Source organism: Panthera pardus, unplaced genomic scaffold, assembly GCF_024362965.1.
Source record: "Panthera pardus isolate Hobbes unplaced genomic scaffold, ASM2436296v1 HiC_scaffold_10, whole genome shotgun sequence".
NCBI classification, from domain to species: Eukaryota; Metazoa; Chordata; class Mammalia; order Carnivora; family Felidae; genus Panthera; species Panthera pardus.
The window spans coordinates 69,826,600-69,851,213 of NW_026526655.1; the positions used below are offsets into that span (position 1 = coordinate 69,826,600).

A 24,614-nucleotide genomic window follows, 5' to 3' on the forward strand; every position below is an offset into this window, starting at 1 on the left:
CAATGATTACTACTGAACTAAAATGTTAACATTTTCTAAGAATAGGTGATAGATCCTCAGAGATTTGTTATACACCTCTCTATATTCGTCTGGTGTTTGAAGTATCTCACAATTAAATTAACAAATTATAAACAAACAAAAAATGCTTTGCAATGTGGCCAGCTAAGAATCGGTAGGAAATTGGCAAATTCAGAAACACAAATTACTTTTGTATTCATTTGTTTTGTGACTGAGTTGTAGAAAACACTTGGAAAATGTTGTGTATTTCAGATTACCCTGCATTGTCTGAAGAATTATAGAAATTTAGCTAGAATAGTCCTGAAGGGACAAAATCATTTACATGAAAATGGTCATCTGCTCTAAAAGCTTTCCAAGCTTTTAAAGGGTTAATTCATTTTCTGTTCACTGCAGGCAGTGTTTATTAAGTTATTGCCCTATGCTTAGTTCTGTGGATTGTATTTGAATTTTCTATACTTGCTATGCAAACAACTGTTAGATTTAATAATTAACATTTCTATTAAATGTTATTGCTGTTAGAACTCAAACTGTGCTCTAGCTAATATTTAACATCTTTATGGTTGTTTTAAGCTTCTGGACCTCATCCTAATTTTTGTTTGTCTAAGTAAGGGCTTTTCAACAATATTCATTCATTCAATAAATATTTAATGGGCATCCCCTATGTGTTGGCCATTTTGTCTATTTAGAGCTGTTAGCAAATGTAACTATTTACTGATTTTCAGTCCTCAATGTGGCATGAAAGACGTGATAAATCTGAACGCAACCTACTTTTAAAAAGCAAATACATTTTCGAAGGCAAATACATTTGAAGACAAACTCATTTTCAAAGGGCACCCATTGAAGTTCTAGATGGGGTCAGTGCTTAGAAATGAAGAATTACTTCGCATAGTGGGTAGTAAAATTCTGAATTTATAAAATTATGAGATTTCTTTCCCTCAGGTGCATTGTGTAGAGCGAATTAGAAATCAGTTCAAAAAAGGTTTAGATAAATTGCAAATTGGTAAACATGCATTTAATTTCTAAAAAGCATCACAGTGTTTGCGATTATATCTTAACCTTTCAGGCTGACAGCAAAGGAACTCTATTTCATATGTCCTTTGTCCACCTTCAACAGTTACATAATGGGACATAAGGCTCATGGATGTGACCCAATACCATAACATTGTGTTCCTTTGTGGAAGTATTTCATCACAGGAAAACACGATTAGTAAGGCTCCTAAAGTTTAAATATTCTAATTATGCTAGGGAAGGCTTTTTTGTTTTTCTGTTTCTCATTTTTAGAGAGATACACTGCATCTCACAAAGTGGCAATGTTTTTGGCAATACGCATTGGCCTGATATGTAGAAAGTATTTCCTTACTATTTCGAGGTAATACCTATTAATATTTGTCCAGCTGGAATGGCGTATTTTTCCGTGGTTACATACTATAGGTAAAGGAATACTTTGTCGATTTCAAACACATGCAGTGACAGACCTTTTCTCTCCAAGAATAACTCAGCTGTCAAAATCAATGTGAGAATGAAATGTGCCACATGGTGTAGTTCCAATAAAATGTTATTATTTAAGTCCTATTTGGTTTTATTTTTTGACCATTTATATGGCATAGTATAATTTCAAGGTCTTCAATCAATATTTGTTGTAGAGGAAGGGCACAGTGTTATTCAAAGCTTGTGCATATTTTAAATACCACATTCATTATTGCATTTAATTGATTTTGCTTTTCAAAGCAAGCCAAAAAGAAACAAAAAAACAAACAAACAAAAACCCAAACATTTCTTTTATAAAGGAAATTGGCTCCTGGCTCCTTGACACCCGCCCAGTTCTCTCCTTCTGGTGACAGAGAAGAGAAAATTCTCTTTTCATTGCTTATGTGGATAAATTCTTCCATCCCTATGTCAGAGGATGTGATAAGGCAAGAATCAGGCTGAATATTTAGCACTCACCCAGCTCTTCTTTGGATGCTGTTCTCACAATGAATCCAACTCTGATTTTTTCCATATTCACTCTGTGTTTCTCTTTTAAACTTGGGGCTACCCATCAAGTTTCCTAGAGTTGACTCAAAAGTATGGAAGCTAATAGAGCTATCTGTCTAATAGCCAGACATTGTTAGTGGCTGCAGCATACAGTGCTTTAGACCCTGAAGTCCTTGAAGACAAGGACTCCATTCCTGGGGCTGCATGGCACATAAGAGCCACCTAGTGAATAATTACTGCACAATGAATTAGTGGTGCATGATGAGGTAAGTAGCAGGGAAACATCACAACTTTGGCTCTAGAATCAAATCTTGAACATGATAGTCCTTTTAGCTTCCTAACTCATCTTACACTTTTCAGTATAATAAATAGCTAGTATGCATAAGTGGTATTGATGTTGTGCTCATTTGACTTAGTTTTAGATTACTTGGGAAAAAGACAGAAAATTGCTCTAATTTCTCTTTTTAATTTGTATCACCCAAGGATATAGTAGGAAGAGTGAAAAATAAAAAGGGGAAATGATTAAAGAAGTACATTTAACTACTACGAGGGAACCAGAATTTTATTATTTGTAAAAATCCATGCAAAAATATACCTGGAGTGAAATTAAACAAAGGGAATCTGTTAATATCTTTTAATGAATTTCCTAAATTAAATATCAATTTAGCAAAAGTAAATAACTGGATCTTGGTGTTAAACGCAATTTAAAATACATCTTCCTTTGCAAATATTCTTGCTCTTTTGGAAGTTAGGTAATCAATGCTGGTAATGTAGGTAGAATGGTAGGATTTTGATAATCTATAAAAGCCACTTAGCAGAGAAGTAATGATATTCTTAAATAAATCTGAACCTTACATAAATGTAATAGAAGATGAATCATTATGATTGCTGTAGAGTTCAAAACAAGCATTGAGAGCAAACTTGTAAATGCATATTTTTAAATGCTGGTGATCTTAAATAAGTTTCTCCTGAAAATCATATTAAATGAATCGGCAGATGATCCAATGATAACTTAAATGTATTGCATCTTTGTTTACTCATCCATACAGAAGACAAATTTCCTGCCAGGTTAGTAGATGACTCTTACTAAGTGGTATTTGGTGTGAATTTTCCTACCTATGCAGATAGGACTATCACAACAAGTTAAAACCCATTTAAATAGAATCATCCAGTTGCTGAAATGGAACCATCAGCAATTTTTGTGAAGTTAATGGGATTATGTTGGTTTAGTTTTTTTGCAATCATTGATAAGAGAAAGAACACTTCATGTGTAATGAAGTACTAAGTGCTGTCATTTCATTTTTTCCTTATGACTATATAAAGCATAAGACAGGCTTTTAAATTGATATAATATTTATTTTACTGCATTCCACATGATAGGTTATACATTTTTAGATCTTTTTCCCCTGGCTAATATAGATAAATCTGGTCACTTTTATTTATTTCTTTTCTTTTTTCTTTTTTTTTTTTTCCCTCCCCGAATCTGGTCACTTTTAAACAAAACATGTTTAAACCAAGATATGTTATAATGATTTTATTCTAATGTTCAAAGAATTAATGTATATTAGTACTTTATCAGAATTTTAAATTCAGAAATCTATATTAACTGGAAATATTTTTTATATATTGCATGGTGAGTTTCAGGAAAATACAAAGATGTGGAGAATACATACAAGGAAGTGATAAAGACCAAAATTCAAAACTAAATTTATCACAATTCAGTTCAAACCAACAAAATTATTTTTCATCTTTTAAAGACAACCTATCAACTAAAGGCTTGCATGGGAAGTTTTTCCCCTTCACCCTTGTTTAATCTAGCTACCTCACATGGCAAAAATAGGGGTTTTTTTTGTTTTTGTTTTTGGGTTTTTTTTTTGCCATTTTAGAGTTTGGGAATAGACAGATGATAGATAGACAGGCAGACAGACAGACAAACAAGCCTTGGGATATTTGGTTGTCAGATAAAGTTTTTCAAATGAAGGAAAGTAGCATTAGCTATAATATCTTCTTTGCAATTAAAGGTAAGGGCTGGGGAGGGGCAGATACAGAACAAAGAGAACTAATGACTCCTTTCCCAATTCCTCTTGATTCATAGGTATAAAGTCTAAAAAGAAACAAGTAGGGCATAAGGGCTCAACCAAAAATTGGAAAGTCTGACGCATTAAGAACTGTTACTGCCAATCCTGTACTACAGCCCTTTCTGTAATTTCCCCTGGCTTTGCTCACTCTGTGAAAAGACTCTCCCCTGTTCCCTCCCCTCCCTGCCCACCATCCTGTTCATTCCCTCCCCAGGAACCTCCACCCCCAGGCGACTTCCATGGTGGAGTGCCTGGTTGTATCCTGCAAATGCCAAGAGAGCTGACACCCATTTGGTATGGAAAAATAGAAAAATGGATTGCGTTGGACCACACATGAAAGGGAATTTAAACCACAAGAAGCCTATGTTCGGTTTTAGACTTCCTAGCGTTAGTTGTTTTATTGCCCATTCCCTTACTTTTCTACCTTTTAATTTCCTTCAGAGGAAGAAAATGTGGCAGAAAGAGCATCCCCTGAGCCAGAACTGCATCTCAGGCCCTACCAAATGGAAGTTGCCCAACCAGCCTTGGAGGGGAAAAATATCATTATATGCCTCCCTACAGGGAGTGGGAAAACCAGAGTGGCTGTTTACATTGCCAAGGATCACTTGGACAAGAAGAAAAAAGCATCTGAACCTGGAAAAGTTATAGTCCTTGTCAATAAGGTATTCAAATCGCACATAATACAACTGTGTTTATTTTCACTTTATTATTCTGACGCATTTGTAAAATGACACTATAACAATGGATCGCACGGATTTAGTGTAATTAAGAGTAATCTTTTATTTAATTTATATCTTTGCTTTTACAGTTAAATGATATCTAAGTTATTAGCTTTTAAAATGATTTTGCTTCATAAGACCAGAGCAAAGATCAAATAGCTGTTATTTAGGTATTAAGAATACATTTACCCAGATATTCTTTAAGGTTAACTGGCACTAATTTAAGTTATCACTGTATGTGGACATGAATGACCTCAAAATATTACTGGAATCTAGGATCAAATATTGTCTTTTGAAGTCTCCTTAACTGTTGGCCCTTAGTTAAAGGTGGTAAATCCTCCTTATCCAGAATATGTATAATTTATGTGAAGATAAAGAGAAAATTAAGTGAATATTTGGCTGATCTAAATCAAGTTAAAAAGGAAAATAGATGACTAACTTTCAATAATTATACAAAGATGCTACTTGAAATGTAACTGAGGTTTCCCTCTAGTAATTTATGTCCTGGGATATTTAAAGACCAATCTTCGTAAACAGGTATAATTCCCCTTTACGATAAAACAAAATCTAGTTTTTTGAACTTTATTCAGATAAATGAGTTTATTAATTTATTAATTTGCATATTGAGTGGATTAATTTTTACTTTTATGGAGTAAAATTGAGTATACATTTCCATGGCCAAAATAGTCTTTTCTCTATTACTTACAATAACTCGGTTTTCAGCATGACCCTTACCAAAAATATAGCAACAGACTATACAGCTTTCTTGTGTTTTTGGATTTCTGTTATGCTTAAAGTTTTAGTTGCAACCTGCTTTTCAGTACTGAAGTAACATACTCAGAATCTATGATCTGAGTAATTTCTATCATGTGGTTCCAAATGCATTCTATATACATCTACTAAGTCAAAAGATCTTTATGCTTAAATGACTATTATTAGAATACTTTTATTTCTTTTGTGACAATAGTGATACACCAGAATTTACTTGCCCATAGCTTTTCACATAGTGTCTTTATTAAGGACATTATCTTTTGGAATAAAAGGAATCTAGCTTTGACTACTACTTCTACCTACCAGTAGTTTAACCTTGGACAAATTCCTAACTTCTCTCACTTTAGTTTCCTCATCTGTAAAGTGAACAAAATAATAGTACCCTATACAGCTGCTCTGAAATTTAAATTAGATGATCTGTCTAAAGCCTAGGAATGATTCAGTGAATATTAGTTTTTCTTCCCCTCCCTCTTCCTCACCTCCAAAACTTGGTAAATGGAACTTCTTAACTAGTTGAACAGGGTCTTAATGCCAGGTTTGGAGAAAAAAACAGAGTTAACTGGATTTGAAGATACTTCAGCTGGAGTTCTTGATACCATTTGAATATTCTACAGTTTAATTTCCTCAACCTCAGCCTCACCATCACCCTCCCTACAGGCTCTCCTTCCCTCTATATCTATCTCTTTGTTAGTTACACCACCTCCTCCAAAGCATGAAGCCTCAACACCTAGGGTATATTTTTGATTCCCTTTTCTTATCAGGCCGCAGGGTCATAAACTATTAGAGCTGAAAGAGAACTTCAAGATCTAGTGCTTATCCATTGCAGGGTGGTTCTCTCACCTCTGCTGAGTAAGCTGGAATATCCAGAAAGTCCCCATTTTAATAAGATAGCTTGATCCATTCTTTGAATAACTGACTCAGAAGGAAAGCCCTAGCAAAATCTGTTTCTCTGGAATCCACACTCATTGGTGGGAGTTCTTTTCCTCTGTGATTATACACAATAAGTATTAATTCTCCTGCCTTGTGACTGCCCTTCACATAGAGAAGGCAGAAATGTGGTTCCTGTGTCATTTTTCTTTTGATTCCCTGGGATAAATATTCCTAGTCCCTTTAACTCTTTTTCATATAACATGGTTTCCAGATTTTTCATCATCCTGAGTGCCCATCCTTTTTGAGGCTTCTTAAAATACAGTGTCCAGAGTTGGGCAAAATACTACAGATACGGTCTTATCAGTGTAGATAGTAAGCCCATGTGACACGAAGCCATGAGCAGGTTTGCCTTTATCACGGTGCCGGCACCCACAGACTCATCTGGAGTTTGCCATAAACTAAAAGCCTCAAGTTTCTTTTTGTCCGAAAATCTGTTAGACTAGAAGCCTTTTAAGTTATTTTTGTGCAGTTAATTTTTTGAGCCTAAATGTAAATACTTAACATTCGTTTCTTCATCTTCTGCATGTTGACTGATCATTGCAGGTCTCAGGGTTTTGTATGCACCTAATGTATCTCCTTCTTATAATGACTAATGACTCCCTCTCAGTGCTGTATGCTCATCACAAACCATTCATCTCATGCCACTAGGTGATTCTTACGAATCCACATTTACAGCCATGTTTGAAGGTTAAATTATCCTCATTAATTTTTCATATTCACTGCCCTGTTGTGTAGACATTTAAGGACATAAGTCTAATTCATCATCTGCTTCGCTATTGTTTTTCCCTAAGAATTACTAGAAATCCCTCCACTGGTTCTTCCATATATGTCATAATTGTTTACTTTATTACCCTGTTTCTTTCCATTTTAAAGGCACATGAGCTTCAGTTCTTTTTGATTGAGTCCGGAAATTGCTAGTTCCGTATGTCACATAAACTTAGTTCTGTATTTGACCAAATAGATGGTATTATCACCCTTGATCTGGAAAAGAGAAATCCTGTCCCCTCTAACACCGTTTACTTTCATCTCCCTGCCTCCATGCTTTCCAAAGTTATCGCCTTCAAATGCAGGGAGAAATGAAAACACCACCTGTGTTCCCAGACTTTCTATTTCCTATCTAGGGCTTCAACATCACGAGAGATAAATCCCAGGTTCCTTCAGATGCTATAATACAGCCCCATATGATTCAGCAGAAGTGGGTAGCAGTTGGGTTTGATTAGTCTTGGCAGGCACTCTGTCACATCTCAGGAAAAGGCTCCAAGAGGACCACACACCTCCCAATTAGCCATGTCAGACTTGCATCTGGCTTTCTCTGTGTCCTTCAGTAGGAAGTCAATGCCACCCAGAGTGAGTATCAGGATTTCCAACACCTGCTCCCTCCTATGAAAACTTATTTTTGTTCTGTAGACCAGAAGATGCTTCTTCTTTGAAAGTTCTTGACTCATCCTTTACGGGCAGAACCCCAGGTCGCTTTGTCACCCCATGGTACAGAGATTCTTAAATCACTCAGCAGCATGAGGGTGTTTAAAGACAAATCAAAGGCGTATCCTGTCCTCAGGAATCTACAATCTAAGAAATTAGAGATGTGTACTAACAATATAATAATTAATATTGTATTGCACTTGGTGATACAATATTAATTATTTTTATCATACCTCATTAAATCCACACAGGTACTCTATGAGGTAGCCATAATTATCCTCATTTTACCCATCAGAAAACTGAGGCTCTGAGGCTTTAATTGGTCCATCAGGGATCATCCTGCCAATAAGTAGCAGAGCTGAAACTTGAATCCTTACCTTCTGAAGCCAACTGGCCTTCTTTTTTCACTCTACAGCTAGAATAAAAGGATTAGCAAAATATCAGGAAATTTTTATGAGTTATGAGTACCCAGAAAATGACAGCCTCTATTTCATTTAATTTTCACAACAACTCTACCGTAGGGCTAACATTATCCTCATTTTACTGATGTGGAAATTGAGATGATTCAGATGATTCAGTAACTTGTCCCAGGTCACATAATAAGCAGATGGCTGGAGTCATTTTCAGAGCTGACTTTCTTTCCTCTGGATCTTACTATCTCCTTCCATTAAGCTTAATTTCCATTCTCTTCTTCAGAATCTCTCTTACTTCCTCAGATCATTTCCCCTGTCTCATATAAGTAGAATGAAAAGGATAGTTCTAGAAAAATGTATCAGAAATGAGTTTGTGTAAGTGAGAGAAGAGCTGCGGTTCTCAAATTTTAAAGCCTTACTGTCACATGAGAGGCTTCATATAAGCGCAGGTTTTAATGTTTTGTCCCCAGAGATGGTGCCTAGATTCAGTAGTTCTTTGGTGGGGCCCAGGAGTCTTCATTTTCCAAATCTCTCAAGTGATTTTGTGGCAGGTAGACCAGAGACTTTTACCTTGACAAAAACAAAAACAAATACTAATGGAAAGTTTCTCTTCTTAGTCTTTTCACCTTGTGTTATTTTCTTCCAGTAACCAAACTTGGTTTTTGATTTTAGGGCCACACTGTTTCCTTAAAATTCATAGATTCCATTTTAACCCCTTCCCCCTCCACACTGACTCTTGGACAAGTTCATCATTTCTACTAAATAATGATACAAGACAGTGTTCTTTGTACACTGTTCTCAGCCAGGGGTATCAGCCAGCCCTCATTTTACACATAAGTAGGACTCACCTCAAGTAAAAAAGATGAATAACACATGTTCTGCAGACCAATAGAAAGATAACCATTGATTACATTATCTGGTAATCACATTATGAGGAATATAACGCTTATTCTTTGATGCTTGCCCTTGAAACTCTTCCTGCCAATTCCCTATTTGCCACACTGTACATCCCTAGGCTTCCGTGGTATAAATTCTCCTAGCATATAACCTTCAAGATGGCCTGGTTATTCCTTTCCCTTGATCTAGGAGGTATTCTGAATGATGGGCAGTGCGTAACATTCAGGTATCAACTCAGCCACCTTCAGCAGATGCTATGACATATGGAGAGCCAGCTGAAAGGATTCTTTTTTTTTTAACTACCATGCAATAAATCTTTTATTAAAACTTTCACCAGGTTCGGCTGTTCCTGAAACTGGTAATTTCTAAACTTAAATTGGGGCAGATGGCTATAATGCAGAGTGATGCCATCATTGGGCAGTATGAATGCAAGACTGAAGAATTAATAGCCACCCCTTAGACAGAGGACCAGATACAAGGTTGACACTTTCTGTATGTTGTAGTCAGAAAGAATGTGGCCATCTTCCAGCTCCTTGCCTGCAAGGATGAATCTTTGCTGGCTGGGGGTTGGGGGGTGCGGGTCCGGGTGCCTTATTTATCCTGGATGTCGGCATTCATGTTCTCTATGGTATCTATCACTGGGTTCCATATTCCGATCTCCAGATGGTCTTTCAGGTCAGGGTCTTCAAAAGAGTGACATGTTGACCAGCTAGTGAACGCAACGATACTGTGAATTGCCAATTACACTGAGTAACCTCAATGCCAGCATACTCCCACTCAACAATGTCAGTCAAGTCTGAAAGATTTCCACTTATTTTGCCAAGCCTGTTTTCTCATTTGTTCTTTCTCAGCCACCAAAGCCATTTTAGTGGTCTGCCCCTTCACCGCACAGCTGCTCTCCTAAGCAATGTCTTACCTCCTCAGTTTTGGTTCTCTGCTGTCTTCAGTTTTTTAGGCATATTGCCTCTGGCCCCATCCCAAAACAAACAGCAGGAATAAATCAACACTAAACACAACTCATAAGGTCCTATGAACTATAGTAAATTTAAAATATTCTGTGTGGTATTCACAACCCTTTATAGCCTGGCCCTGATCTATGAATTCAAAATGTATTTCTTATCCAGCCTTGGTTTTCATTTATCTCGTCATTGACCCGTGGCCTACTTGATTAGAATTCCTTCTAAACCTTTCTTTTGAGCTAAAACCAGTCATTTGCTTCTGCCTCTTTGCTGTCACTTTGTATGTATTTCTATGAGAGAATTATTATATTGTGTTTTAATAAGTTGTGCTTTTTTGTTGTTTAGTCTTAGTCTATGTGCTTAGCTAGACTGTTCCTTGAAGTTGTCAGCCATATCTTAAACATTTTGTGTCTCAGATACAATGTCTACACCTAATAGGCGTTCAGTAAATGCTTACTGACAAATTGGATAGGTCATTATGCTTAAGTAACTGATAATGTAAACACCTCTGATAATGCTTGACACATAGTAGGCCTTTGATCAATACTCCTTTTGCTTTGACCATGCTCTCTCTCTCTCTTTTTTTTTTTAATTTTGGCATTTTTAAAGGTACCACTAGTTGAACAGCTCTTCCGCAAAGAGTTTGAACCATTTTTGAAGAAATGGTATCATACTATTGGATTAAGTGGTGATACCCAATTGAAAATATCATTTCCAGAAGTTGTCAAAACCTATGATGTTATCATCAGTACAGCCCAGATCCTTGAAAACTCCCTTTTAAACTCAGAAATAGGAGAAGATGATGGTGTCCAGTTGTCAGGTTGGTTGAAGTGTTTGCATTTTGGTAAAAGAAGAATTAGTAGTAGTAATATCAATGATAGTAACAGAGGCTGTATTTGTTAAATAATCTTCAAAATGCTGATTTAAAAGAGTATCTCTGATTTAGATTGTCTTTCATTGCTTAAGTTTTCATTAAACTCTTCTCCTTTCTTGGGGAAACGTACAAAGATTTTGGTATATTTTTAATTAGCTCCCTTTATATACATAAGGATACATTATTAAATCAAGCACTCGCTGGACTTTCTATTTACTTTTTATTTCTATGTACCAAGTTATTTTCATATGCTAATGGATACTGTTAGATCTGCCATGTTTCCGTAGAATAAAATACAGTCCTTTCTATTTTGGGGGAATGGGAAGAAAAAGTGAGAGAAGGGGAAAGAAGTATATTCATCATAATAATGATAATAATTAAATTCAATGTTAAAACAAGGCAAAATTATCTCTGTTTAAATGGTATGGTTCTCATTTGACATAAAAAAAAAAGCCTTCAGCCACTTAAAATTAAATGTGTTATTAAAGAACAAAAGTGTAATCCTGATTAATTTAAGTGTAATCCTGATTAATTTGGGAGAATATAGGCAGAGATGGAATTCTATCCCATAACACTTTGTGCCTTTGTAAACTTTCTGAAACGAATCTATTAAATAGGGGCAATATCTAACAGGAATAGTTTCATGATTAATATACACGGACCTCTGGATGTACAGGTTACTGGCATAGTCACATTGCCCTCTTAAAAAGAGGTCTGTGCCAGAATTCTGCTCGAGAAAAGACATCACCATGGCACCTCAGTTTACTAACTTTAAAGGTACTTTTCTTCACTGTACCTCGCTGGTATGGACAAATGAACCACTTGGATTTTCTTTTAAGACTTTTCCCTCATCGTTATTGATGAATGCCATCACACCAACAAAGAAGCAGTCTATAATAACATCATGAGGCGTTACTTGAAACAGAAGTTGAAAAACAATAAACTCAAGAAAGAATGCAAACCAGTGATTCCCCTACCTCAGATACTAGGACTGACAGCTTCACCAGGTGTTGGAGGAGCCAAAAGGCAAGCTGAAGCCAAAGAACATATTTTAAAAGTAAGCCACTATGTATATGACATTATGTATATGTATATGTATATGTATATGTTATGTATAACAACAACAACAACAATAACAGCAACAACAACAAAAACCTAAAGCAAATGCCAGTGCTTCTTGGGCTTTTTGAGTAAGATTAGGTCCAAATGCCATGGAATACATAACAGAAGGTATTTCATGATCATTGATTAAGTTAAATCAATGTGTTTTAGTTAAAATAAATATATTCAACCTTCTACAAAACAGTAATATGCCTTAATTGATTACTATGACATATAAACATGTCACAAAAATTATGGAGTGCAGATATAATAAATGAAAAATTGGGGCAAATGAAATACCTAATTTTAAATATCCACTCTTATTGTTAAACTTAACGATCCATTTGATATACAAATAAGCAATCTATCTCTCTCAAAAAATAAATAAATAAACATTTTAAAACAAAAAATAAAATAAAAGGGGCGCCTGGGTGGCTCAGTTGGTTAAGTATCTGACTCTTGATTTTGGCTCAGGTCATGATCTCCCCGTCAGTGAGACTGGTAAGATCAAGCCCCACATCAGGCTGTGTGCTGACAGATTCTCTCTGTCCTCCTTCTGTGCACACACGTGCACTCTCTCTCTCTCTGAAAAAGATAAATAAACATTTAGAAATATGCATAAGTGATGAAAGTTTCTAATTTTCACAATACTCCATGAGTTTAAAAATTGCATATTTTCTTCTGTGCCTTTGTTGTTCTATGTGGTTCTCAGATTCTGAGTAATCCAAATTAAATGGGAAAAGGGGGATACAAAAATCTCTGTTCGAAGTTGTACTACTTGTCAGCTGACCCCAAATGGTAACACCATATAAAGTACTATTGTTGATTTCAAATGTTAAATGAATTCAGAGAAACGCAAGGAGTATGTTGGTACTAAAGCAATTGCATTTATATTTTAAGTCCCTTACTTTAAGTTGGACTCAGTAAAATCACGTACAACAGACAGAAGCACAATTATTGGTTCCAAAATACAATTTATTATGGGATTAAGGACTAACATCAGTCTAGATTCAGGCACATCTAGTCTTCAGCTGCTCCTAGCTTTACATTGTCCTTTTTATGGGTAGAAGAGGGTGGTAATCTGATCCAGGGATGTCAAGATGGCCTTTAAAATGTCTCATATAATATGGTTATCTTATAACCATTCTCTGCTGATCTCTTTTATTTACTATACTGTTTCCATATCAGTTTTTCCAGCTGGCAAATGGAGTTTAAGAAAGGAGAATAAATACACTTCTTTTTTGGAATTATCCGCCAACTGATTTAGAAGTTTCTTTTTAGTCTGTTGAGATAAATGTACTGGTTAATCAGATCCACAGTAAAGCAATACTAAAATGCTATATTTAGCAAGTCATGGTACTTATTTATTATATGAAAAAATAGTTCTACATTGAATCGATTGAAAAGGAAAACTAAATATTTGAATATTGAAAAAAATCTCTTTTCCAGATATGTGCCAATCTTGATGCATGCACCATTAAAACTGTGAAAGAAAATATAAATCAACTCAAAAGCCAAATAAAAGAGCCATGCAAAAAGTTTGCAATCGCAGATGACACCAGAGAAGTATGTGCTTAAAGTTTTATATTTATTAGATTAATAATGCCATACTCAACTGAAACATGCAAAGGTTATTTTATACAAACCGAAGAATATTATCTTAAATTTTTAGCAAAATAACTTAGTTTTATTCTTTTGTATTATTAGATGAGAAAGCACTGCTGTGAATTCTCTTGTCCATCCTTTTAGTTTACCAGTTTATATGAAGAGACGCCATGGGGATGAGAGTAGAGAGGGTTATATACAAGTAAACTAGAGAGATTACTATAGTTCATTTTATTCATTTAACTTTCTTGGTGAATTCCAGGACTAGTTTTCTGACATTTCACAGAACAATTTTGTTGCTACCAAATTGCAGCTGGTAATGATAATGGGAATCATTCCTAATTTGCACATTTACTTTCTTAAGAGAACACACGGTACACACAGTAGTAAAGAAGTAAAATATTTACTGTAATGGTTCCTTTGAAATGAGTATTTTTGCTGATTATAAAAACCAACTGAGTTGTTTTGGATATTATGATCAGTATGTTATGTCAATACTTTCATTTGTAAAATATAAAAAGCATGATAAATTTTAGCTCTATGTACTTGATAATAAGTGTAGTCATTGAAAATCTATGTCATAGGATGTTAGGATTAAATGACATGAAATATGTATAATAGACAATATTGTGTTTGAAATGTCGTAGGCGGTAAACCAGTGTCAGTGACCAATCTCCATAGATTAATTTTGGTGGAAATTCTGAAGAAGACTACTATCTATTCCAGCTGAACTAGAACATTTGAATATACTTTATTTTCCTTCAGTTTTGTTACTTATTCCCTTTTACTTGATAAATTTAAATGCATGTTTCTACTCATCATCATTGAAAAAAAAACCCCACGACATCCCTAGGATAAATTTTTAAAAGCCGCAATCTTACTTTTTAACTTACTTAATTTGGGTATGCTTTTTATTGAAGTATAACAGACGTACAGGAAAGTACAAATTCATAAATATACAGATTGCTGAATTGTTTTAAAATGAACACATCTGTATAGTCAAAATCTAAACATTTTCAACACCCAAAAAGCCCTTATTTCTCCTTCCAGTCATTCATCCCCCAAGGATAACTACTATCCTGACTTCTAACACCAAGATGGGTTTTGACAGATTTTTAACTTTATTTAAAGGAAATCATTTAGTATGCACTCTTCTGTTTTTTTGTTTTTGTTTTTTAAACTCTCTTAACTTTTTCTTAAATTCATTAGAGGGTTACCTGGATGGCTCAGTGGGTTAGTGTCCAACTTTTGATTTTGGCTCAGGTCCTGATCCCAAGGTCATGGGATTGAGCCCCACATCAGGCTCCATGCTAGCTCGTGCTTAAGATTCTCTCTCTCTCTCTCTCTCTTTCTTTCTCTCTGTCTCTCTAAAATAAAAAATAATCCAGTTAGTTAACATACAGTGTTATATTAGTTTCAAGTGTACAATATAGTGACTCAACAATTCCATGCATCACCCAGTGCTCATCACAAGTCTCTCTTGACTTTTTATTTTGCTAGAAATCATACCAGTTCTTCAAATGGAAATGTTTCTTAAATTACATCACAATCTCTAAATAATTGGGGTATTGCTTTAACTTACATATTTTAAAATTACTCTTAGCATTCAAATTTCTTATTATTCATTAGTTTTATCTTTGTAAAACTTTTAAAATGGGAATTCCAGTGGGGGTGCATGGTGTTGGTGTGTGTGTGGCTTAAGGGTGGATTTCGGATAAGAAATAAATGTACGAGGAAGTGGTCAGAGATTAACTTGTTTCTTTGTCTCAACAAAGATTATGAACCAAATTTATTATAACATGGAAATTATGTTAACAAAGGTAATGTTATTTCTTTAACAACATAAACATGTAAGAATAAGTGTATAATTTATTTTTAGGATCCATTTAAAGATAAACTTGTAGAAATAATGACCAGGATTCAAAGTTTTTGTGAAATGAGTCCAATGTCAGATTTTGGAACTCAACCCTATGAACAATGGACCATTCAAATGGAAAAAAAAGGTAACTGGGTTTTTGACTTAACACTTCCATGTTTATGCTAAGATTTCAGATGATCTATCATATATTCTCAAGCAAGCTGAAAGCAAATGGAATATCAGATGGAATTTCTCTGAAGTAGTACACGGATGTACATGTTCTAATCTCTTATCTACTGATGGAAAGAAGCTCCAATCTATCCATTTTTGTCTTCATTTCCAGAGTCTTTCACTTATTGTATGTTTAACACATTAAGATAAATATTAACGTTTCTGTCTCCAAATGCAAACTGAACTGAAATGTTTTCCATGCTATTCTTCTGAGTCAGCAAGAATCAGGTAGGTGTTCTTGCTGTAACAGAGCTCAGATAGCCAGTCCAGGGGTTGAAAGGCTTTAAGAGCTCAAGGCGCATTTTGGGCCTTAACTTCCCATTTCAAAAACAAGTATCAAAGACATATTCAAGTCCACAGCACAATTGTAGGGGTGTGTTTTACCATTATTTCACTATGTATAATGTGTTCTTTCACAGCTGCAAGAGAAGGAAATCGCAAAGACAGAGTTTGCGCAGAGCATTTGAGGAAGTACAATGAGGCCCTACAAATTAATGATACAATTCGAACGATTGATGCCTATAATCACCTGGAAGCTTTCTATAATGATGAAAAAGAAAAGAAGTTTGCAGTTCAAGAAGATGATAGCGATGAGAGTGGTGAGGAGGGTAACGATGATGGTAACGAAGATGAGGATGATGACAAGAAGCCTTTGAGAGTGGATAAGACAGATAGATTTCTCATGGATTTATTTATAGGTGAGAATCAATGTGACATTTATGGTGTATGCTCATGCATGCGCCTCTTTGGCATGAGCCCAATACTTCTCAAAAGCTCCCCAAAAGGCCCTCTTTTAAAAAAAGTATGTATTTATTTATTTATTTATTTATTTATAGAGAGAGAGAGAAAGAGAGAGATACAGAGAGAGAGGGGGGATCCCAAGCAACCTCTGAGCTACTAGTGTAGAGCCTGATATGGGGCTCTATCCCGAGAATCTCAAGATCATGACCTGAGCTGAAACCAAGATTCCAATGCTTAGCCGACTAAGCCAGCCAGGCACCCTCCAAAAGGCCCTCTTAAAATAATCTTTCATTTTGAAAGAAGAAATCCCACCTATATCGGGGCCCCTTCTAATTGATGGGTTCAGATTAGCCATTAATTGTGTATAATCACGATCAGTCATTCAGCCACCTGGTTTTATTATCAACAAGACTGCAATACATTTATTTATTAAGCTAGCCTCATTGTTAGATATAGCACAAGATTAACTGTAGGTCAACTACGTATCTCAGTATCTCATTACATAAAATCTCCCAGTGTAATTATTCACATATTTTATAATCAAACTAATTATTCTTTAAAGAAAACAATAGAATGTTGAAAAAGCTGGCTGAAAACCCAAAACATGAAAATGAGAAGCTGACCAAATTAAGAAACACCATAATGGAACAATACACAAGGACTGAGGAATCAGCCCGAGGAATAATTTTCACAAAAACACGACAGAGTGCATATGCCCTTTCCCAGTGGATTACTGAAAATAAAAAATTTGCTGAAGTTGGCGTCAAAGCCCATCATCTGATTGGAGCTGGACACAGCAGTGAGTTCAAGCCCATGACACAGGTGAAAACATCTCCTGTATTTCTTTCCTCATGTTGTTATTTCTCTTCCCAAATTTATTGTAGTCTTTTTCTTTTTTCATTTTTTCTCTTCACACCCCACAAATAATTTTGTCGGATGAAACACGTGTTCTTAAGATAAAATGTGAGTTTAATAGCAGTCTAATCTGTGGTATTTGATAAGCTGAACATTGTGTTAGGAGTCACGTTTTTCACATACTTGGAGCAACTTTGGAAATTGAGTTTCCTTTGCAAAAATGATTGACATTTAAACCTAGTAACAAAATGCAAAACTGGTTACAATATCATATCGAGTGGAAAAATCAAATCCCCACCAAAGTATGTACATTATAATTAGAAAAATGTAGAATATGTTTGCATAGGATGAGATCTGTAAGGCAACTTGGAAAAATTAAGACATTTCGTGTGTTAAAAGATTTGGGACTATGAGCGATTTTCTTTTCCTTTTAAAGATTTGTTTTGTTTTGTTTTCATTTCATTATACTACTTATCATGTGCACAGTAAAAACCCATGGGAGATTTAAAAAAAGGCACTTGTAGACATTACAAGCATGGATTGTTAGAGTAAAATGTTCTTCTGAAGTCATATTGACTTTGAGTCTTGAGGGACAAGAGGAGACTTGAATTCTGTTATGGTCATCATCATTCAGTCCAATGGAGCAAATTATCTGTTTTATTGTTTGCTGAAAAAAATAGTTCTTGAAATTTTACATGATAATGCTCAATATACTCACTACATATACTCAGTTAAAGCTCCCTCTAAAATTTATGCCAGAGAAAGAAAGAACTGTTTTCCTTGGGTAAGGAGCTTACTTCCTCCTTTGTGATGAGAACTAGTTTTCTTAATTTGTTTCCCTTTTGCCTTACCTTTCCAGAAGCTCACAGGTAAAACTCAAGTTCAGTCCCACAGCCTCTGGGTTAATGCTTACAAGTAATACATCTGTATCCTTTTACTCCTGTTTTTAAGTTTCTATTATATTAGCTTTCGTATTATGACTTCAGGTATATGTGGCCTCAGCTCCTCTTTGAAAAGTGGTGAGGTATAAAAGGAAAGTATGTTGTTATCAAGCTACTTTTTGGTCCTAAGTCATTTCAGATTTGGGGGCTACATACCAAATTACCTTCCTTACATCCCACATCCTCCCCTTGTGAACAGAGTTGGCCTTACTCCTTGGGAGAGGGAGTTAGCATCTACTGTTTCAGGGTTTGATGCTGTGTCTGAAATTCTCATTATTAAAGTACTCTTGAATAGCAGAGACATCTTCTGCTAAAATCCAAAGACATGTAAGCCTTTATCAGTGGACATGAGTGCCAGAGGGAGAAATTATCAGTGAAGACTGGAGAGAGGCTTTTTCTGCACAATGCTTTCGCATTTAGGAGTCAAATAAAGACACACTGCCTCTAAGAAGAGAAGGAAGGGGATAGGAAAACACACTGCTGGTGTGACATGTTATTTTTGTTTAATGTTTGGGGATAAAAGACAGCATAAACATGCACCAGAGGCAGACTGGACCAACAGCTTTGATAAGAGTAATTGTGGCAGTAAAACCACCGTGGCCATATGGGGCTGGGTTTATGTTCACCTGCCCCTCCTATGCAAGGGCCAGAGTGCATGTTTTCTTTCTTTCTTTTTTCTTTTTAAGTTTATTTATCTATTTTTGAGAGGGGGGAGGGTCTGAGAGAGAGAGAGAGAGAGAGAGAGAGAGAGAGAGAGAGAGGAAGAGCCTGACATGGGGCTTGAACTCACAGACCATGAGATCATGACCTGAACTGAAATCAAGAGTTGGATGCTTAACCCAGGCGCCCCTATTTCTTATACTAAGAAATTAATATACTCAAAAACTCAAAATTCAGAGTTTTTTCATTTAATTATAGTTTTAATATTATGTTTTAATAACTTATTATTTCATTTTTATTTAATCTTCTCTTTGAACAGATAACATATTCATATCTTTCAGAATTAATAAGGTTCAGGGCACACGACTCCCCTCCAGTATTCTGGCTCCCTCGCTGGAGGCAGCCAATATTTTCAGTTTTTCACATATCCTTCCAGAAATATTCTATAGGTTTCATGCTTGAGTGATTCTTAAAGTGACCAAATGTGGCATAGACTGTATTATTTTCTCTGTGACTCAAAATTCAACAATCTTTCAAAGTGTCACTGCATCTTATTTTCTGAATACTAAAGATTCTGAAGTTAACATAGTAAAGAGCAAAGCCCACTCTAGTTTCTCATCGCCCTATCCTCTCCTCAACCGAAAGCATCTCCTTTTTCCTCCCTCCCAAGTTACCCATCAATTTATTTCCTTGGCAAAAATGATGGTCTTCCCACTTCCAGACTGGATGATGGAAATATTTTTATTATTGTGTGGTAATCCCAGATTGGATATCAAATGTTGTCTTACCATCATGTCTTTGTTCAATGCCAAAAACAGATGGCAGTGAATCCGTGTATGAGCTAATCCTTTGATTTGCACTGACCAGTTGCAATTTATTATTTCTTCTGCTAATTAGAAGATTATAATGTGTTTAGCATCATAAAATTTAATTTATTAAAATGTTTCTACAGAATGAACAAAAAGAAGTCATTAGTAAATTCCGCACTGGAAAAATAAATCTGCTTATCGCTACCACAGTGGCAGAAGAAGGTCTGGATATTAAAGAATGTAATATTGTTATCCGTTATGGTCTCGTCACTAATGAAATAGCCATGGTCCAGGTACACTTAATACCTCTAATATGTTAAATTTTTATTTTGTGTTATTATTTTAATTGTTTTAGCAAAACAGCACAGTTTTAAAAATATATCTATTCTTCTAAAAGAGAAATCGGTTCTTATTGTATACAAATACCAAATCATTATATTGCACACCTGAGACGAATACAATATTATATGTCAATTATACCTCAATTCAAAAAAAGAAATCTTGAAGAGCTGAATACTCCTGTTTTGATTCGTATGACAATCAGATAACTGTTGTATTTTTGTTGTTATTTTTAATTTTATTTTTAATGTTTATTTTTTGAGAGAGAGAGAGAGAGGGAGGAAGGGAAAGAGAGAGAGAGAGAGAGAGAGAGAGAGACGGAGCACAGGCAGGAGAGAGGCAGAGAGAGAGGGAGATGCAGGATCCCAAGCAGGCTTCAGGCTCTGAGCTATCAGCACAGAGCTCGACTCAGAGCTCCCAACTCATAGACTGAGATCAACCTAAGCTGAAGTTGGACGCTTAACTGACTGAGCCACCCAGGCACCCCAACTGTTGCATTTTTAAACAACTCTTCTTTGGTTGTTATTTCTGTGTCCCAAGACTCTTCAGAAACATGACACTGGCCCCGCCCCATCTGTAAGAGTCAAGAGGCCTCTTCATTCCTAGGATGTCTGCGAGCTCCCAGCTGGACTAGGAATCTGAAGTGCAGTGTTCTTAAAAATGTCTGACAAAGCAATATGCACAAACCTTAAGGATCCCTACCATTTCTGCATTCTCCTCCCAATTCTTACAGTTTTTCTGTATGTTTTGAATTTTTCATCATAAAATGTTGAGGGAGGCAAAGTTACACATACAAAACAAAAGTGAAATGTCCTAATTTTCTTTTATCTTTTACCCACACTATTTTAACAATATAATTGTTACCTTTGATTTGCATATATAATACTCTTCCTATAAAATTAACTTAAAATCTTTTTAAAATACATTGAATTGTATCCCTGCATGGGAGACAAGTCAGGAAGACTAAGATAACCAGACAACCATCAAATTAGCAAGTAATTGAATTTCAAGAGTTAATTTGTTGGTGGCTTGTAACACTGAATGCATTTTTCATACAGATATTATAGCTGGTAGTTAGGTTCCTGGGCCAGGCCACAACATTGTCTGTTACTCAAAATGTACCGAAATATTACTTTCTAAAGAGGACTACAGAAATTTATCACCATGTTGAGCCTGTTTTCATGGGGAAATGTGCTCAAAATCCAACATAGATACCAGGAGCAGAAACTGCATTTTCAATAGTCCTGCTGTCAAGGTCAGAGATGCCCCTTCTTTCCATCTATCCCTCCTACCAGGCCGGAATGCCATTCCAGTCTAAGTCAATGGTGCCGGTTCCCAGGGTTGAGAGGAGGATCCTGGGAACAAAAAAGGTGGACAGAATGGTCTTGTGCAGTTGAGGGTTTTGAGGGTTGGTGTGGTGACCTAACCATCATCGCTCTAGAACATTGTTTCTGCATTAAAGCACATTTTGAATTTCAAATAACTGATTTACAAAAAATGGGTAACAGCTAACTTTACTGAGAATAACAAAATTACTTGAAGGCTGGCACACTGAGCAATGAATACCATTCCAAACCAAAGATGAGAGTGTGGACAGAAGGCATAGCCATTCGTTTATTTGATTTCTTTATGTTCTCAGGCCCGAGGTCGAGCCAGAGCTGATGAGAGTACCTACGTCCTGGTTGCCCACAGTGGTTCAGGAGTTATTGAACGTGAGATAGTTAATGATTTCCGAGAGAAAATGATGTATAAAGCTATAGACCATGTTCAAAATATGAACCCAGAGGAGTATGCTCATAAGGTATTGTTTTTGGACCTCTCTGAATTTATTTTTCACTTTAAAGTGGCTGCATGTGGTTGCCATTGATAGCTTTGTGGCTAAGTCTCAAGACAGAAATTGTGCTTGAATTTTAAGTTCCAGTTGGATGAGCTGTACTTAGTCCAGATTCACATACAAAAAGAATCAAGATCCATCATGAGCAGAAATTGTCAGGCCACCGTTCCAATGAAACCAACCATAAATTTTGATGATGTAAATTTAATCTGCCCTTGTTTAGAAAGATTAGTGCAGTTCACCCATTCAAGCCAACCTGGTAATTTTGGTTTCGTTGAATCAGTACAGACACAAATTTTCATTGTAGAAGTATTTATGAAGTGCCTACTCTGTGCCAGGCAATGTTCTAGAAAGAGAGAGCATGGTAGCAAACAGCACAGACCGATCTCTGCCACGTGAAGCTTATATTCTAGAGTATACGTAGTGAGAGTTGAAGAGGAGAAACAAGAAACAATAATGAACCAAGAAATATATCACATAAGGATAAATTCTAGAGAATTAGAATAAGACAACATGAAACGAGTCATTAGATGAGTACTTTTTAGATTGGATGTTTGGGGAAAGTCTCTTAGAAATAGAGACATTGAGGTTAGATTTGAATGATAAGAAAATACATAATATGTTATCTAGCTGCATCTCAGTTTACTAATGTAGAGTCATTTGAGCTTCAAGAGGAATGCCGTGAAGGAAGAATGCATTTCTGCAATATTTCAGGAAATCCCCCATACCACTGAATTAAAGACTGTAACTACTATAATAGCAAACAATCCATTTAGAAGAAAATTCACACCCTTGCATATGGGTGTGAATGTTAGTTTCTTAACATTGGAATTGGCTCTACCCTAAATAGAGTTTCACGAAAGGGATGCTTTTAAATTGGTGTGCATTGCTATAACCAACTCCAAGGTTTCCTGGCCAGGTTTCTACACAAACTTATATTTTAAAACCCCTTTACATATAAGGCAAACCAAACATTTGATAATGTCAAATCAAACATCTGTGACCATATAATGTCACTGGAAAGTTAATCAAGTGGATATTTTCAAAGATTGATGTTTCAAGACCAGATGTTTTGGGTAAACTCTAGGCCATCTCTGGAATTTATGAGGCAAATTTTTTCAGATTATATCTACAATAAGATACAGTCTCTTTGGGGGCCCCAGAATCGGCTACCTTTTTAGATTTCCTTTGGCTAAGAGCCCTGCCCTCCTAAAGCTACTCCAGGCTGACAAACTCAGAAAAGGATGGCAGGGGGTACATTTGACTACTATTCTGTGCAGCTCCCTCAGCAGACATCGCTGATAGACCCCAGCACTCCCTTCTTCTGAGTTAAGAATCCGTATCAACACAATGTTCAAACAGCCACTAGTAAATGGTGAGCCTTGACACAGAAGGTGAGGTCTATTTTCCATGTCATATACAGAATCTGTACATAACTGATAGCCTGTGAATCAAACTTCTAGAAACAATGTGAAGATTTTAAACATTTTCCCTGGCAATGACCCAACAGCTTTTCCAACTCGTTACATTTTATTTAGACTTTGACTGACTATAGCTTGTACCTCCCATATATTTATGATGCTTTGTTTTCATTTGTTGCCCCTCTAATTCACATTCTTTACTATTTTTCACTATTTTAGAACTAATCCCTTACTGGTCTTTAGTATTTTAACTAATTAATCAGTTAATTAATTAATGTATATATATGTGAGGGAGAGAGAGAATTTAAGCAGACTGTGCTCAGTGTGGAGCCCGACATGGAACTGGATCCCACAACCCTGGGATCATGACCTGAGCCAAAATCAAGAGTCAGGCTCTCAACTGACTGAGCCACCCAGGCGCCCCTATTCTTTACTATTTTAAAACTAATCTTTTAGTTGCTGGTGTCCTGGTTACATACCCATACACTAACTTTGGATTTATTTTTATCTTTTCTGTTGCACCTGTGTTTCTTAATTGCCTGCCATGTACATGATCCCATGCCAAATCATCTTTTATCGGCTCAGTGAATGATAGTATCTTGCAGGAACAACCTAATTAAACTTTTAGGGAACATAATACTTCAATTTTTTATATTGTTATAATTTACACATGACACTAGTCTTTGTAGTTGTCTGTTTAAACTATTATATGGCCCATGGGCTGCTTACAAGGTTTCGTTCTCCTTTCTGTAGTAAATATGGCTGTCTTGAATCAAAGCCCAAAACAGAGATGAGAGCCAGAGATGGGCCATTCAGCTTTGCTCATCAGCACTGATAATTTACTTTTACTACAAACTTCCCCTCAGCCTTCAGGAAAACAATGGCGTCCTGCACATTTTAATATAACTTTGCTATCTATGAGTGGTTTAGTTTGGAGGTAAATTATTTAAGAAACAAGTTTTCCTAATGTGAAGTTATGTAGGTGTGAGACCTGGCCAGTGCCTATCTCAAGTTTTGTGTCTCTACATTGTTTCTGTTATGACATAAATTTTGCCACTAGCCACAGGGCCTGGAATACACAGTTAAGGTCTTATTCTCTCATGAAAAAATGTGGATAATCTAGATCCATATGATAGCTCCATGATGTCAAGGAAGCCAAGACCT

General features: G+C 35.9%; 1 protein-coding gene across 3 annotated transcripts in view; it reads left to right on the forward strand.

Annotated features, from left to right (window-relative positions):
* The window catches only part of IFIH1 (interferon induced with helicase C domain 1), a 56,035-nt gene that overhangs the window by 27,698 nt on the left and 3,723 nt on the right, over positions 1-24,614 (forward strand). Inside the window, exons 5-13 of one of the 3 annotated variants that reach the window (XM_019457769.2) lie at positions 4,512-4,732; positions 10,791-11,001; positions 11,895-12,112; positions 13,606-13,722; positions 15,641-15,764; positions 16,270-16,548; positions 17,154-17,413; positions 20,000-20,149; positions 21,835-21,996. In XM_019457769.2, coding sequence (XP_019313314.2) covers positions 4,512-4,732; positions 10,791-11,001; positions 11,895-12,112; positions 13,606-13,722; positions 15,641-15,764; positions 16,270-16,548; positions 17,154-17,413; positions 20,000-20,149; positions 21,835-21,996 — 1,742 coding nt within the window. The remainder of the gene's footprint in view (positions 1-4,511; positions 4,733-10,790; positions 11,002-11,894; positions 12,113-13,605; positions 13,723-15,640; positions 15,765-16,269; positions 16,549-17,153; positions 17,414-19,999; positions 20,150-21,834; positions 21,997-24,614) is intronic. The other 2 variants (XM_019457786.2, XM_019457779.2) reach the window with 2 other exon arrangements.